The following is a 13592-nucleotide window of genomic DNA, read 5'->3' as shown; positions in this document are numbered from 1 at the left end:
TATATTGTTTATAATAAGTTTTGAACTAATAAATAATTGTTGTAGATTTCATCAGGTATATGCTTTCTTAAAACAACACTCTGTAGGACACAGACCGAAGAAATCTAAAGTCTTCAGCTTCAAAGAAATGGAAAAGTTTTTAGACACTGCTTCAGATGATGAATATTTGCTGCAAAATTTGTAATAATTTTAATTTTAATTATTTGTAATAATTGTAACATTTATTTTAAATAAAAGTATTTGTTGGTATTCATTAAAGTTATTTAAATCGATAGTGGAATAATTAGTGAATTAAAACCGTTTTAATTCACTAGTGAATAAATCACTACTTATGCGTGTTACTATGGAATCAATAATGTCACTTTATAATGTCAAAATTGAATAAAAAAAATTATACTGAAAAGTTGGAAACAAGCCGAACTTTATAATTTAAACAACGTTCATTTTGGTGGATGCGCTGGAACATCTTTATCAATTTTTTAATTTGGATGAAAAGGCCAATTATGTTTTGAACAGTAATATTCAATTTGATTACACTTTTTTCCTCAGTTTGTACTAGTTTATCAATTACAAAGACATAAAATCGCCTACTTATAAATTCAAATAATCGCATGGTATTTACGAAAAACATTTCAAAGATATTCCCAAATGATGTAAACAAGTTAAGTTGCACATAAAGTTCATACTAACTTAATTTTTCTGTTCAAATAAACTGGGATTTAAAAAAGAATTACGAATTGCACACCCTTTTTAAAAAAAACTACTATCCTTTTTTGAGTTTCGAACAGAAAATGAAACAGTGGATCATTTTTTTGTACCTATGTTCATATTTTAAACTCGTTTAAAAAGGGTTAACGCAAATTATAAAAACCTTGGTGAAGGTGGTAAGGTAACCAAAGGCCACCCTTGCTCTTTCTCTCCAAAAAATTAACACTTTTTATTTCTCCGTTGTTCTCTTGTCTCGTGTCCCTGATGAAAAGACTAATAAAAAATATCCTGAAAAAAATTAATTAAATGGTTAAAAAATATAATAAAAATAAAAGTAACCAGCACAATAATAATTATTAAATGAAATCAAAAGCAAGATCGTTGATAAAAAAGTTTATTGCCAAAACACATTACAAGTACACCAAATAACTGTTACTAAAAAGACTACGTGGAACCACTTGTAATTTAGTAATCCTGAGGTCGTTTATTTAAAGTTTACGTCGGAGGTATTTCTTGTTCCATCCTCGTCAACTGAATATTTCTATCAGTGTCAGTTCCAGGACCTGCAAACTCCCCAGTCCTCAACCGAATCCTCATATCAAGACACCTAATATCAGTCATTAACGAATGGCTCTTGTTCTCCAAATCAGTATCAATAATAACTTGCTGGTTCTCCAAAGCATTATACGTGGCTTTAGCACAGTTAATTTTATTTATGAGATCATTTCTAGTTTGCCTCAGTTGCGTAACTTCATTTTTCAGACCTGTTTCAGTCTCATCTCTGGCAAGTTCAAAACCAGGACGGTAAGCTCTATTTTCTAGACGAGTTTCACATAATTTTAAAGCGTCGGTTTTTGCCAATAACGCATCTTCGAGTGTTTTAATCTCTTTGAGGAGCTTATCCATTTCCTCTCGCATTTTGAATTGTTGCCATTCAAGTTCGTTGCGAGCTTTTTGCGTTTCGTAGATTCTTTTGCGAAGAGTGAAGTCCACTCGGTCTCTTTGAGCTCTCAAATCATTTCGAGCTCGTTCTCTCACCACAAACAGAGCCTCTCGGAGCTTGTGAGTGTCTGCAAGTTCGTTGTCTGCTAGTTCTTTGATGAAGCGGGAATGTTCCAGCCAGGCTTCATACGGTATGGAACTAAAATTATTATTATTATTAACTAAATTAAAATTATACAGCTAAGTTTTAGAATGAAACAAAAGTCATTACTTTAATCCGCACTTAAATGCGTGATTAACTGATCACGTGACCAAATTGAAGCAATCTGTTTGGTTCATTGGCGTTGTTAGCTTTTAACAAGGAATTAAAATATAATGGAGCTTTTATAGTTTTTGGTTTAAATCGGTACGTGTTAGAGCAAAAGGCCTGATGAACAAAATAAAAACGAATACAATTTCCTAAAAGATAGTGTTTTTAGTTTTTTGTATTTAAAATAGTTTTTGTTCGTTAGCTCAATAAAAAGCAATCGTTTTGCCTATTGTAACATTAAATCGACACTACACCCTTACACTTTTTTAAGCCAAATTTCTTGAGAAAAATAAATTTTTTAAAACTTTTGAAAATCTGAAACATGCAAAAATAATTTTTTAACAAAAAGCGGTTATCACTTATAAATCGAGCTAAATCTAAAGAATCAGGTCACAAAAAGTTCATTTTTGACCTGTAATTTTCTCCTTATTAAAGGGAAATTAAAAGTAGGCATCCCTATTTGACGTGAAATTATAGAACGCTTCTGTCTTCATTTTTGTTCTGGGTTTTGTAGTTTAGGAGTTATTATTTATTAACTTATTAGACAAAATACAGTCGATTTTAATTTTTTTAACTTACCAAAAGTAAATAAGAAAATTAAAAAGTTGATCTAAAACGAATTGTAGCACTTTCGTATTTATTAGCATATTTTTCGGTAATTGAGTCACAATTTATCGTTCAAATCGGAAAAAACGACTTATCCAAAAATTTTATTTACCTAATTACTAATGAAAAATCATTAAAATCAATATAATTGGAAATTTTAGTCAAAAGTTTGCCATTTTTTACACAGAATTATCTAAAGATTCCAAATCTGCCTTTGTTCTAAAATTCTTAGTTTTAGAGATATTGGGCAAAAAATAGTGGTTTTCAGTTTACCAAAAATTAAATGAGAATATAAAAGAATATAAATTGATCTAAAACGACTTGTAAGTTAATTAGCTATTTCTCGAGTAAAAATTGTGCAAATAGTTCGAATAGAACAACAGAATTTTTATTAACCTGCTAAAAAAAATCATTCAGATTCAAAAAATATGTCAAAGGTAAGACACTATTTAACGTAAAATTGTCTGAGGATTCCAAATCTGTCCTCATTTTTATTATAAGATTCGTAGATTTTTGAGATACAAGACAAGATACGGTCGATTTCAATTTTTACATTCTACCAGAAATTAAAAAAAAAGTAAATATAAACTGATCTAAACCGACTTGGCACTTTTTACTAGTTGATTATCTATTTCTGCGCACAATCTTGTGGCAGTTGAGATCACAATTCTGCAAATACTTCAAATGAATCAACTTCGTCAAAATTTTTGTTCACTTATCCACCAATAAAAAAAAATCATCAAAATTACCATAATCAAAAATTTTGGTCAAAAGTATGCCCATTTGACGTGAAATTACCTGAGGATTATTAAAAGATTAGTAGTTTTGGAAACATTAGACGAAATATACGGTCGATTAAAATTTTTCTATTCTGCCAGAAATTAAAAAACAAATAAATCTGTCTAAAACAACTTATAGCACTTTTTATTAGACAATTTGTATCTTTTCCTGATCAAAACTTTGCGGCAATTGAGTCAAAATAACTTATCTGCCAATAAAAAAAATCGACAAGAGAACAATTGATAAGCAAATTTAGGTCAAAAGTATGCCTATTTTAGTAGAATTATCTGAGAATTCCAAATCTGTCCAAAATTTTGTGGCAGTTAAGATCACAATTCTGCAAATACTTCAAATGAATCAATTTTTGGTCAAAAGTATGCCCATTTGACGTAAAATTATCTGAAGATTTTAAATCTATCTTCATTTTTATTGAAAGATGAGTAGTTTTGGAAATATTAGATGAAATACGGTCGATTTAAATTTTTCTATTCTACTAGAAAATAAAAAACAAATACTGATCTGTCTAAAACAATTTATTGCACTTTTTATTAGTCAATTAGTATCCTTTCCTGATCAAAATTTTGCGGCAATTTAGTCAAAATAACTTATCTGCCAATAAAAAAAATTGACAAGAGTACAATTGATAAGCAAATTTAGGTCAAAAGTGTGCCTGTTTTATGTAAAATTATCTGAGAATTCTAAATCTGTTCTCATTTTTGTTATAAGATTAATAGTTTTAAAAATATTAGACGAAATACTGTCGATTTACATTTTTTTCATTCTATCAAAAATAAAAAAAAACAGATCTAAAACGACTTGTAGGACTTTTCACTAGTTAATTATTTATCTTTGAGCAAAGCTTAGTGGCAATCAGACACATTTAAGAAAGTAATTAATCCAAATAAAATTAAATTTTTATTTACTAATCTGTTATTTGACAAGAAAAAAAATATCAAGATTACGATAACCAAAAATTTAGGTCAAAAATATGTCTATGATGTTAGATGTTAAAAATATGGTCGATTTAAAATTTTATAGTTTACCAAAAATGAAAAGAAAATAGAACTATATTTAAAACAACTTGTATCACTTTTCAATACAGCTAATTATCTATTTTTGAGCGCTTGCTGATTCTAGTAATTCGCGTATTTCGTGTATTTGAGTAATTATCTTATCATTTAATTGTTTAACGATTTCTTTTTAACTAATTTCCAATTTTTTTAGTTTTCGGGCCATTTTTTTTTCTTATAGACATTTCGGGAACTAAGAAGGTAGTTAGATGATCAAAAAACCATTTAATACATAAAACCTCTCAACAACGGACACCAATGGGGAATATTAAATTGTCCGTTGTGGAGAGGTGTCCGCTAATAATTAATTAATATAGGTTTTCCTACAAAAATGTCCGTTGTGAAAAGATGTCCGTTATTCGGAGATGTCCATTAAGGAAGGTTTCACTGTATCACCTCAAAAAACTCTTAAAACTGCTTGAAATAAGGTAACTGAAACCTAATTCGACGATTTTTATACAATTTTTTGAAACAAAACCACAGAATGAACTAAATTTGATAAAAATTGACCAAGATCTGCTGAAATCATTTAAATAAGTGAAGAAAAACTCAAAATTGTTAATTTATTTATTTTCATCTCTTGAAATAAGTGACTTTTTACTTCATAAAATAGCTAACATCACTTAGAATTGGCTGAAATAAAACAATTTAAACCAAAGTTTGGCAAATTTTTGGCTTGTTTCGAGAAAATCTTACATAATAGAAAAAACAATTTAAATCGCTTAATTCATTTGAAGAAAATACCTTTAAACAAAAATGTTTTTGCATCGCAAATGATGCAATACATACCACATTTTTTCTTTTTTCCTTTTTTGTGTTCCTTGACTGACCTACTACAAAAATATTAGTGGTACATACTTTTTAACAATTCGTAGCGGATCCGTTTTAAAGCTTATGTTGGCACAATTTTTGTCCAAAGTCAGTTGGTCCTTATCAATTTCAATAGCCTCTGTCTTGTCATTTAATTCCAAATTTAACTTGAATCGAACTTCCTCCAGCTTGTTCAGTTTTTCCCAAGCGGCTTGGCATCGCTCTATTAGAAGCTTTTTCACTCCTTCGACCACACACAACTCCTGAAACATTTGATTTGAGAAAAGATTGGTGATTTTTTCCAAAAAATCACTCTTTTAAGCTCAGTGTCTCCATCGTCGTACGTTAACTCCGCTCCTTGTCTGCAGTCTCTCATCGAAATGCACTCGGCAACAACTCCGAGAGGTATTCCAAGAGCATCAAGTTCCCTTTCGGTGGAAAATTTCTCGTCTTTTAGAGAGAGGATTTCTTTATCGACTCGTTCTAAACAACAAGTTAGAACATCTCTCCACCTATCAAGCTCTGTAATGCGATCAGCTAGACGCACATTGTTGTGGTAAGTGTCCCATTCGGTCCGAATATTAGTCTCATTTCGTAATTGTCTCGACTCGTGTCGTAAATTAAAGGCGTCCGTTCTTCGGGTGTCATTGGTTTGTTGGTTTTGCCACTGTTTGGCGTGCCAGTCGGCTAATCCAATGTGTTGAATGGGTTTTTCGTACGTTACCACTGACATGTTAAGTTTTGCAAGAAACTGAACCGATTTGATTAATTTTAAACTACACTACTGACAACTGTGAACATAATATTGACAAAATATTTGGGGTGTTATCAATGTCATGGAGACTCTGTAATAATTTGATTATTGATCAAACCTGAATAATGCCTGAGAATTACCTGTCTCAATCTAGGCAAATTAAATGCAAAGGAAGTTGTGATAAATATGATAACATATCAGTAGAGACCGGTTTTTAAAAAATAAAAACTTCATTTAGGTGTCCAAAAAGGTTGCTTGTATGTACATACATGTACATACAATTTGCAAACAACACGAAATACGTTTTGTTAAAAACTTAAAATTATCTATTACACAAAAAAGCTATAAACAAATTAATTTGCTATTGTAACATTAGTTTGTTTTTCCGTAAGAATTTATTTCAACTTAGAAAATAAACTCACTGGATGGAAATACATATTCATATTAGTTTCCAAAATCAGGCACTCTGCATTGTCACATTCTTTTAGCATTTTTATTTTCAGAATTTTTTGTAGTTTCTCACATAACAATTTTTCTACAACTCCTTCAGTACATTTTACAAAAATTTACATAATAAAATTTCAGTAAATCATTTTTCAAAGTGGCTTGAGTCAAATAATGCTTTGCAAAATTTTCAGAAGAAGAGTAACACTAATAAATTGCAACATGACATTCTGAATAAAAAAACCAACACTTAGAGACTGAGAAGCTAAAAAAATTAAAAACTGGTGTACAAAAAAATTAAATTTCTGTAGATCTAAGGGAGTGAAAGAGTGATAAATTAAAAAACTATAGTACTGCAAGTACATTAAGAAATTGGAAAACTCAAATTATAAGTCAGTGTAGCAAGAAAAAACTGAAAAATTTTGGAAACGAATATGAGATAAACTATGAGATTGAAAGACTAGATTCCCAAGAACATAAAAAATAAGAAATTTGTTAAAAGTTGAATAACATGAAAAAGTTAAAAGAACTCCTAATTTTTTGTTTTTGTTTCTCGAAGACCATTAAATTGTCTAAACTAAAACAAAACTCCTAAATTTCAAATGCTCAAGTTAATAACTAAAAATATATAAAGATTTTTGACCTAATTTGATACCTTTTTGAGTTTTGTGAGGGAATCTTGCGGAACAATTGAGTTTTTGCTGAAAAACTTGTGAACTAATTGCGAGAATCAATCTTTATCAAAAACAAATCGTTCCACAATTTAACAAGGATGTTTGAACTCAAGTGTAAATGAAAATTTTCTTTGAAAACAGCGAAATTTCAGATGGTTTAGCCGACATTTACAAAATAAGTAAACACAAAAATGGAAGGTAATTTTTATATTTTTATTGGTCAGTTACTCATTTAGGGCCGGTCTCTCTTAGATTCGAATAAAATGATCGATTCTGCTTAGTTTTGGAAACAATTTGATTTTTTTGACAAAAACACATTTTTTTTAAATTGAATACACAAAACCTAAGAATCCTAGAAAAGCAGAACTTCCATAGAACTAATTAAAATCTACACTGTCGGTTTGGAAAAATTAAAAATTACAATTACAAAAATTACAAATTACAAAATAAAATAAATAAATTTTTAAAATCAAAATTAACAACAGGCGAACACTGCAATTTTGACACCTCTACGTAAATAATTTTTTAGTCCAAAATCAAGGCTAATATAAAAATTTTATAAGATATAAAAATTGTTTAGAATTTAAAAAATTTAACATAGAATTAGAGTATGCATATTTTCAAATGAAAAGTTCGAACAATGACAAAGGAACGCTGAAAAACTAAAAACACAAAAAACTAAAAAATTATAAATTGAAACATTAGATACTGAGTAAAAAAACAAGACACTCAAAGACTGAAAAGCTAAATTTGTTTTCCTGATATTTGAAAATGCAAATAACTTCATGATTTTGGTCGTAAAGGCAAAGACTTTACAATTACAAAAATAAAATTCAGCTACATATATATTCAGCTGTATTTAAAAAATGGTGAAGGGTATTTCTGATAATGAGAGAGCAATAAAATATAATTTTAAAGTAGTAATCTGTTTTTTAAAAGACATATTTTGAATTGTATATTAGAAACTGTAGGTAATGCAGATTGAATTATATGGATTTATGAAAGCATCCTTGGCAATGTAGATTATGACATTTTGGGATTATTAATTAACTTTTTAATTGCTATAAACTGTATTACATCTTACTTTTTCTGAAATACTTTTGAGTTTTACTGCATAAAATTATAGTTGAGTTTATTACTAATAATCTAAATTTGGATTGACGGTATTTGAAATACTTACAGTTGAAAAAAGAGCCTGAAATAACCAAAAAATCCCACTTTTAATATTTAAGTCCGATTTTCTTAAAATTTGTCGAAATGAAAATTAAAAAATTTCTTCCGTGAAAAAAAATGTGAATATCTGTGAATATACGTATTTTCGAAACGCTTTCATTTTCTTTATACAATAATTTTTTAGGTAATAGAGAAAGTATGGCAATTTTCATTGCCGATAACAATTTATCAACGACACTTAACCCGGAATTAACTAAAGTTAAGTATTTTCCGAAGTATTATTTAAATAAAAAATTTAAATTTCATTACTTTTTTTGTTAATTACTGGTAAATGATCTCGTTTTATGACTACAAAAAGATGAAAATGTCAATGTAGAAATTTTGATGAACGTTGGCTGGAGAATGGGTAAGAACCGAGAGTGAATTTTCTCGTTGTGATGACGGGTTTTCCCCTCCGTTCTCCACAAAAGTTACCTACTTTTATCATTTTAGTATCAAGTCAAACGAGTTACGTATGTTTGGGCGATTTTCGCGACCGTTACTCAATTCACATAGAGAAGCGAATTAATTAGGGAGTTTCCCGTTGGTTTTTGAGTCACACACACTCGATTTTTAAATTTTTTTCAACAATACAAAGACCCGAAAAAAGGCTAGTGAACAATGGAGTTATTTGAAACCAATAAGAATGAAAATAAAATAGGTGCCCTATTAAAAAACTAAATAAATAACAGGAGTTTTCCTGTTATGAATGTATTAAAACAATAAATCATCTTTTATTCTCTTTATTACAAATAAACAGCAATTCACAAAATAATCTTAACTATTTATTTTGCATAGTTTTTACTTATTACACAGACTTATACGTTTATATTGTCCAGTCGAGATATGTAAGAAAATCTATAAATTAACAGTGTTTTTAAATACTTATGATAGGTAATATCACAGCTTGGCTTCGTATGACTAACAAAACAAAATAAATACAAAATAAATAAAACATTTCTGTAAACTTATTTAGGATTATTCACGAGAGGTTGGCATTCACACTCTGTGTGATTTTGTGCCGTAACGTCGATATATTCTTTATGACTTCTTTTTTTGTTAATTAGGAAAACCAATGTGACGGTTTCAGTCTTATGTGCTTGACACGTTTTGTTTTTGTGACAACATCCCGCCTGTCCACATCTATGAAGTACTGTAATATCTGGAGAAATCATCTGAAAAAATATTGTTAATTTTGTTTTTGTAAATATTTCGTGTTAAAACTCTTTACTTAATAAAAATTGTGTCACAAATACTCACCAAATTTGCTTCGCTAATTATGCTCTTGTTTAGAAATTCGGAAATAGCAATAGCTCGAGGTTGTGGGTCCTTGCATTTGAACTTATCAACGGCGGCAAAATGTTTATGGAACATATTTAATTTTTTCCCTGGGGAACCGGTAGTAACACTAACGACACTTATAATAATTGCAACACTGAATGTAAGACGATTCATTCTTAAATAATGATTGGCCCGAAATTTGTTTTAATGAACTTCTGCGGTTAAGTTTCTGAGTGTGAATGAATGCTAAGAGCGATTTTTTCAATATATACAGTTCGCGACCCATTGATGACTAACAGCATTGGGGAAGACCACGTTACAATTTTCTCCCGCGTATATGCAATTTATTACAAACGTACTTGCGGTAGGTCAGTCATTTAATATGCAAAAAGCAAATTTGTGATTGTCATGTTTTGTCTTCATATTTTTTACATTGGCCATTCCAGATTATATCAAGAAAACCAATTGTGCAAAATTATGTAAAATCGTATCTTGAAGAATTTAGCCCAGAACATCGACACAACCTAAACCTGTTTCTGCTTGCAATAATTTAATCTTTAGATTTGTTAATAAAATTAGTTACTGGATTTACACATTTTCCTGTTTCCTCCGTTCCGAGAACAATTACTTTAAACATAATGAATCATATGCCTATTATTGGTAATTGAAAAAGTAGTAACGAGTCAACTATTTACCGATTTAAATGGCCTTTAAATAAGTGAAATTATTATTTTGGTCTTGCTGGTAAAACTCTCACATTTTGGAGTAACATTTTTTTCTTTCAAAAAATTCTGAAACGTTTATAATTGTGTAATTAACACAGCCCCTGAAAAAAATGTCAAGAGAATAAATTTGAATAAAAAATTACAAATTCAGCCGAAAAAGTAACTTGTGCTTGCATAAGATACTAGGGAGGCGTTTAATCCCAGAAGTGCTAAAAAAGCATGGAACAAATACTTTTGCTTTGCTTGAAGGAACTTTAAGGGAATTGTTAAAAATAGAAAAATAGTTTATGTTCTAATAATATTTTTCATAGGAATGATGTTGACCTCTTCTTTATCTTATTCATTAGTACATTTTAGAGTAAATTAAAGCTTAAACATACATGTGCTAGACATTTCTACCGTTTCTAGACACACAACTTATAAATCTGCGTTTTGATTTTCCCATTTTTTTTTGATTTATTTATGTATGGAATTTCTTATTTAAAACGAATAGTGTTATAATTATAAATTATTCTTTGTGGTATCAATAAATAAGTGGTTATGTTAATATTAGATGACATAACTGATTGTTTTAATTAAAAATAAATAAATTTCTTAGTTTGTTTAGAAATTTAATTAATTATTCGGTTGATGCAAAACAAATTTTAATGTGCCATTAAAATTTACCGTATAACAAAGCAAAACACGGATTTTTTCATTTTGTTTACAATACCATTTCGAATTAATGAACAAAATTAAATTCTTTGACCTTTTTTTTCGTTTCGGTTTCGAAATAATCATCGCAAAAAGTGAGAAATGTTATTTACCAGTTTTGACAAAATCAGATGAAAAAACTTGCTTTTCAATAATTTTTTTCAGTTTATTCTTCTCCCAAAAAAAAAAAAAAATAAAATCGGGGGATTTCGTGATTTTGAGGAGCGTTTTGACAAGTTTTTACAAAATAAATCAGATTCAGGTTCAAAAACGAACCAAACCGACTGATATACGGTGAAATTAATATCAATTTCAATCAAATTTGAAGATATTTAAGCCAATTTCAGCGAAAATTTTCGAAAGAAAACATATTATTGTGTTAAACACTCGATAAAAGCATAAATTACAATTTATTTCGGCCTAATTTTGTTGATTCTTCGCTGAAAAACGTGCTAAACACAAAAAAAGCAAAAATGAATTTCCGACTTAATCAACAAAAGAACAAACGAATTGTGACTTTTCGGCATATTATGAGGAAATTTTGATCAAAAATGTAATTTTTTATTATGTAATTTTGAAATGTGTTTTGACAAAATCTTGCAAAATAAATTAGTCGTTACATAAATAAAATGACATCAATTTCGATCTAATTCGGTGAATTCTTATCTAATTTCAGGTAAATTTTTCGGAAAAAAACACACAGTTTATCTCAACAAGACTCGAAGAGTTTTTTCGATCTATTTTTAACGAAATTTTGCAAAATAATTGCGTTTCTGGCCGAAAGACGTAACCAAAAAAAAACAAAAATAATACAATCTTGGATTTAAACTAGTGATTTTACGGTCTCTTTTAGTCCAATCTCGGGAAAAAAAATCAGATTTTACTCCAAAACGTGGTGAAATTTGGTTTGGAAAGTTTTTAAAACTTTCGGAAAAGGAAAAATAATGATGTTATTCGTCTGAATTGAATAAATTTTCACTCTGTTTTTCTCAGGAAACTGAGAATGTGACTCCGAGCAAGTTTGTGCTTCTTTGAGAAATATAAAAATAACTAATTTTACTATTTTTCAAGCAAATTGTATATGGTTTTTCGACTTATTTTTAAAGACATTTCGCTCAAAAATAAGCTGAATCAAGTGAAACAAATAAAAAAAGCAATATGTTAAATGTGTTTGTTTTATTTCATTCACGACACCAAGATGTTCAGAAAAAAAGTTGCTACGTTAAACGTTAGTAATTATTGCATTTTCATTAATTTTAGTACCAATAAATAAAGATATAATAAATATCAATTTGTTAAAAGTAGGAAAAAACAGCTTACCATCAGGAAATATTAATTGTAAGTACCAAAAAAAAATGTGTGCAAAAATCACTTTGATAAAAATAAAAAAGGTAAATTTGAAAATGAATAGGAAGTAGACGTGTTTTTATTTTATTTTATAAGTGAAATAATGGATCTGGATTTTTTTATGTTTAACTTTCTCCCTGTCTATATTTAAGAGAAAATCATGAATTTATGAATTTTTACTGTAGAACTAATGTTATTACAAGAATTGCTAAAAATGTTGAAAAATTATACGGGTTAAAAAATGGCACCCCCTCCGAAATATCATCTATTATTAAGACTTTTTATACAACATTTAACGTTTTCCCTTTTGCAAAATACATTTCTTGTCCAGTTATTCATAGTTTGATATAATAATTTTTTCCCAATAATAGTCCAATACAGTAAATAAAACCAAAAACCACACTAATTTTAGTAATTCATGTATAAAACAAAATCTGACGTAAACTAGTCTATTTTATCCATTTATGGAGTTTTATAAATAAAATTTAATAGTATTTTTAACCACAAATATGTGTTATTATTTAAACCACAACAACCGCCTGACACGCTGATGTATTAAAAAATAGATTGGGGGAAATCTCCAAATATCTGCCAAAGCTATAAAGCACTGCGCGTATTTTTTTATTGGTGACATGTAGTACATAAATCAGAAGCATTTACAACTATAATGGTAGGTAACGTCACAGGAAGTGTTTCACTATTTCTGACGTCATGAATAAGTGGTTAGGGGATTAGTGTCGATGTCACACATGTTATGCATATTGTGATCTCTGGACCAATTTGTAACATTAATAGTTCTGAATCTAAATATGAATCATTGTTAAATAATAATTTCAGAGAAGTACCTAGTATTCTAATTTTACCCACTACATTTTGATTTTAACCATAAGCACAATCATACAATGACGTAAAGCTTACACTTTACTATAATTTCTTAAAGTACTCCGAAATTTATTACCAGATTTATCGATCTATAAGGCCAATAAGTCTGCTGTCATCGTTTTCTAAAATTTTTGAAACTGTTATATCTTCCAGAATTACTAACTTTTTAATGAAATTTCAGCTAATGAATTCATCCCAACACGGGCACATTAAAGGGAAATCTGTTGGCTCAGCTATATTTAGCTTCACTAATGTTCTGTTAGATAAATTAGAAGAAAAAAAGGTGGTTCTTGGAATTTTCTTAGATTCCTCCAAAGCCTTCGATTGCCTAGATCATAACATCCTAATATGTAA

The 13592-nt window shown here is 29.0% G+C and overlaps 1 protein-coding gene and 1 non-coding gene across 2 annotated transcripts; both read right to left on the bottom strand.

Annotated features, from left to right (window-relative positions):
* Positions 1 to 1086: 1086 nt before the first annotated feature.
* On the bottom strand, positions 1087 to 6074 carry LOC655470 (uncharacterized protein). Its single transcript, XM_962014.4, has 3 exons — positions 5540 to 6074; positions 5275 to 5489; positions 1087 to 1849 (listed from the first exon to the last, which is right to left on the bottom strand). The coding sequence occupies exons 1-3, from the start codon at positions 5957 to 5959 to the stop codon at positions 1204 to 1206; spliced, it is 1281 nt and encodes a 426-aa protein (XP_967107.1). The 5' UTR covers positions 5960 to 6074; the 3' UTR covers positions 1087 to 1203.
* A 2963-nt stretch (positions 6075 to 9037) lies between these two features.
* On the bottom strand, positions 9038 to 12997 carry LOC103313153 (uncharacterized). The gene is made up of 2 exons (XR_010333580.1): positions 9571 to 12997; positions 9038 to 9485 (listed from the first exon to the last, which is right to left on the bottom strand). It is a non-coding gene; the product is annotated as an uncharacterized LOC103313153 (transcript).
* Positions 12998 to 13592: the final 595 nt, after the last annotated feature.

This window comes from Tribolium castaneum, chromosome 1, assembly GCF_031307605.1.
Source record: "Tribolium castaneum strain GA2 chromosome 1, icTriCast1.1, whole genome shotgun sequence".
Lineage (NCBI taxonomy): Eukaryota > Metazoa > Arthropoda > Insecta > Coleoptera > Tenebrionidae > Tribolium > Tribolium castaneum.
Note: the sequence above shows the minus strand (reverse complement) of the source record. Positions and strands in the feature narration are given on the sequence as shown.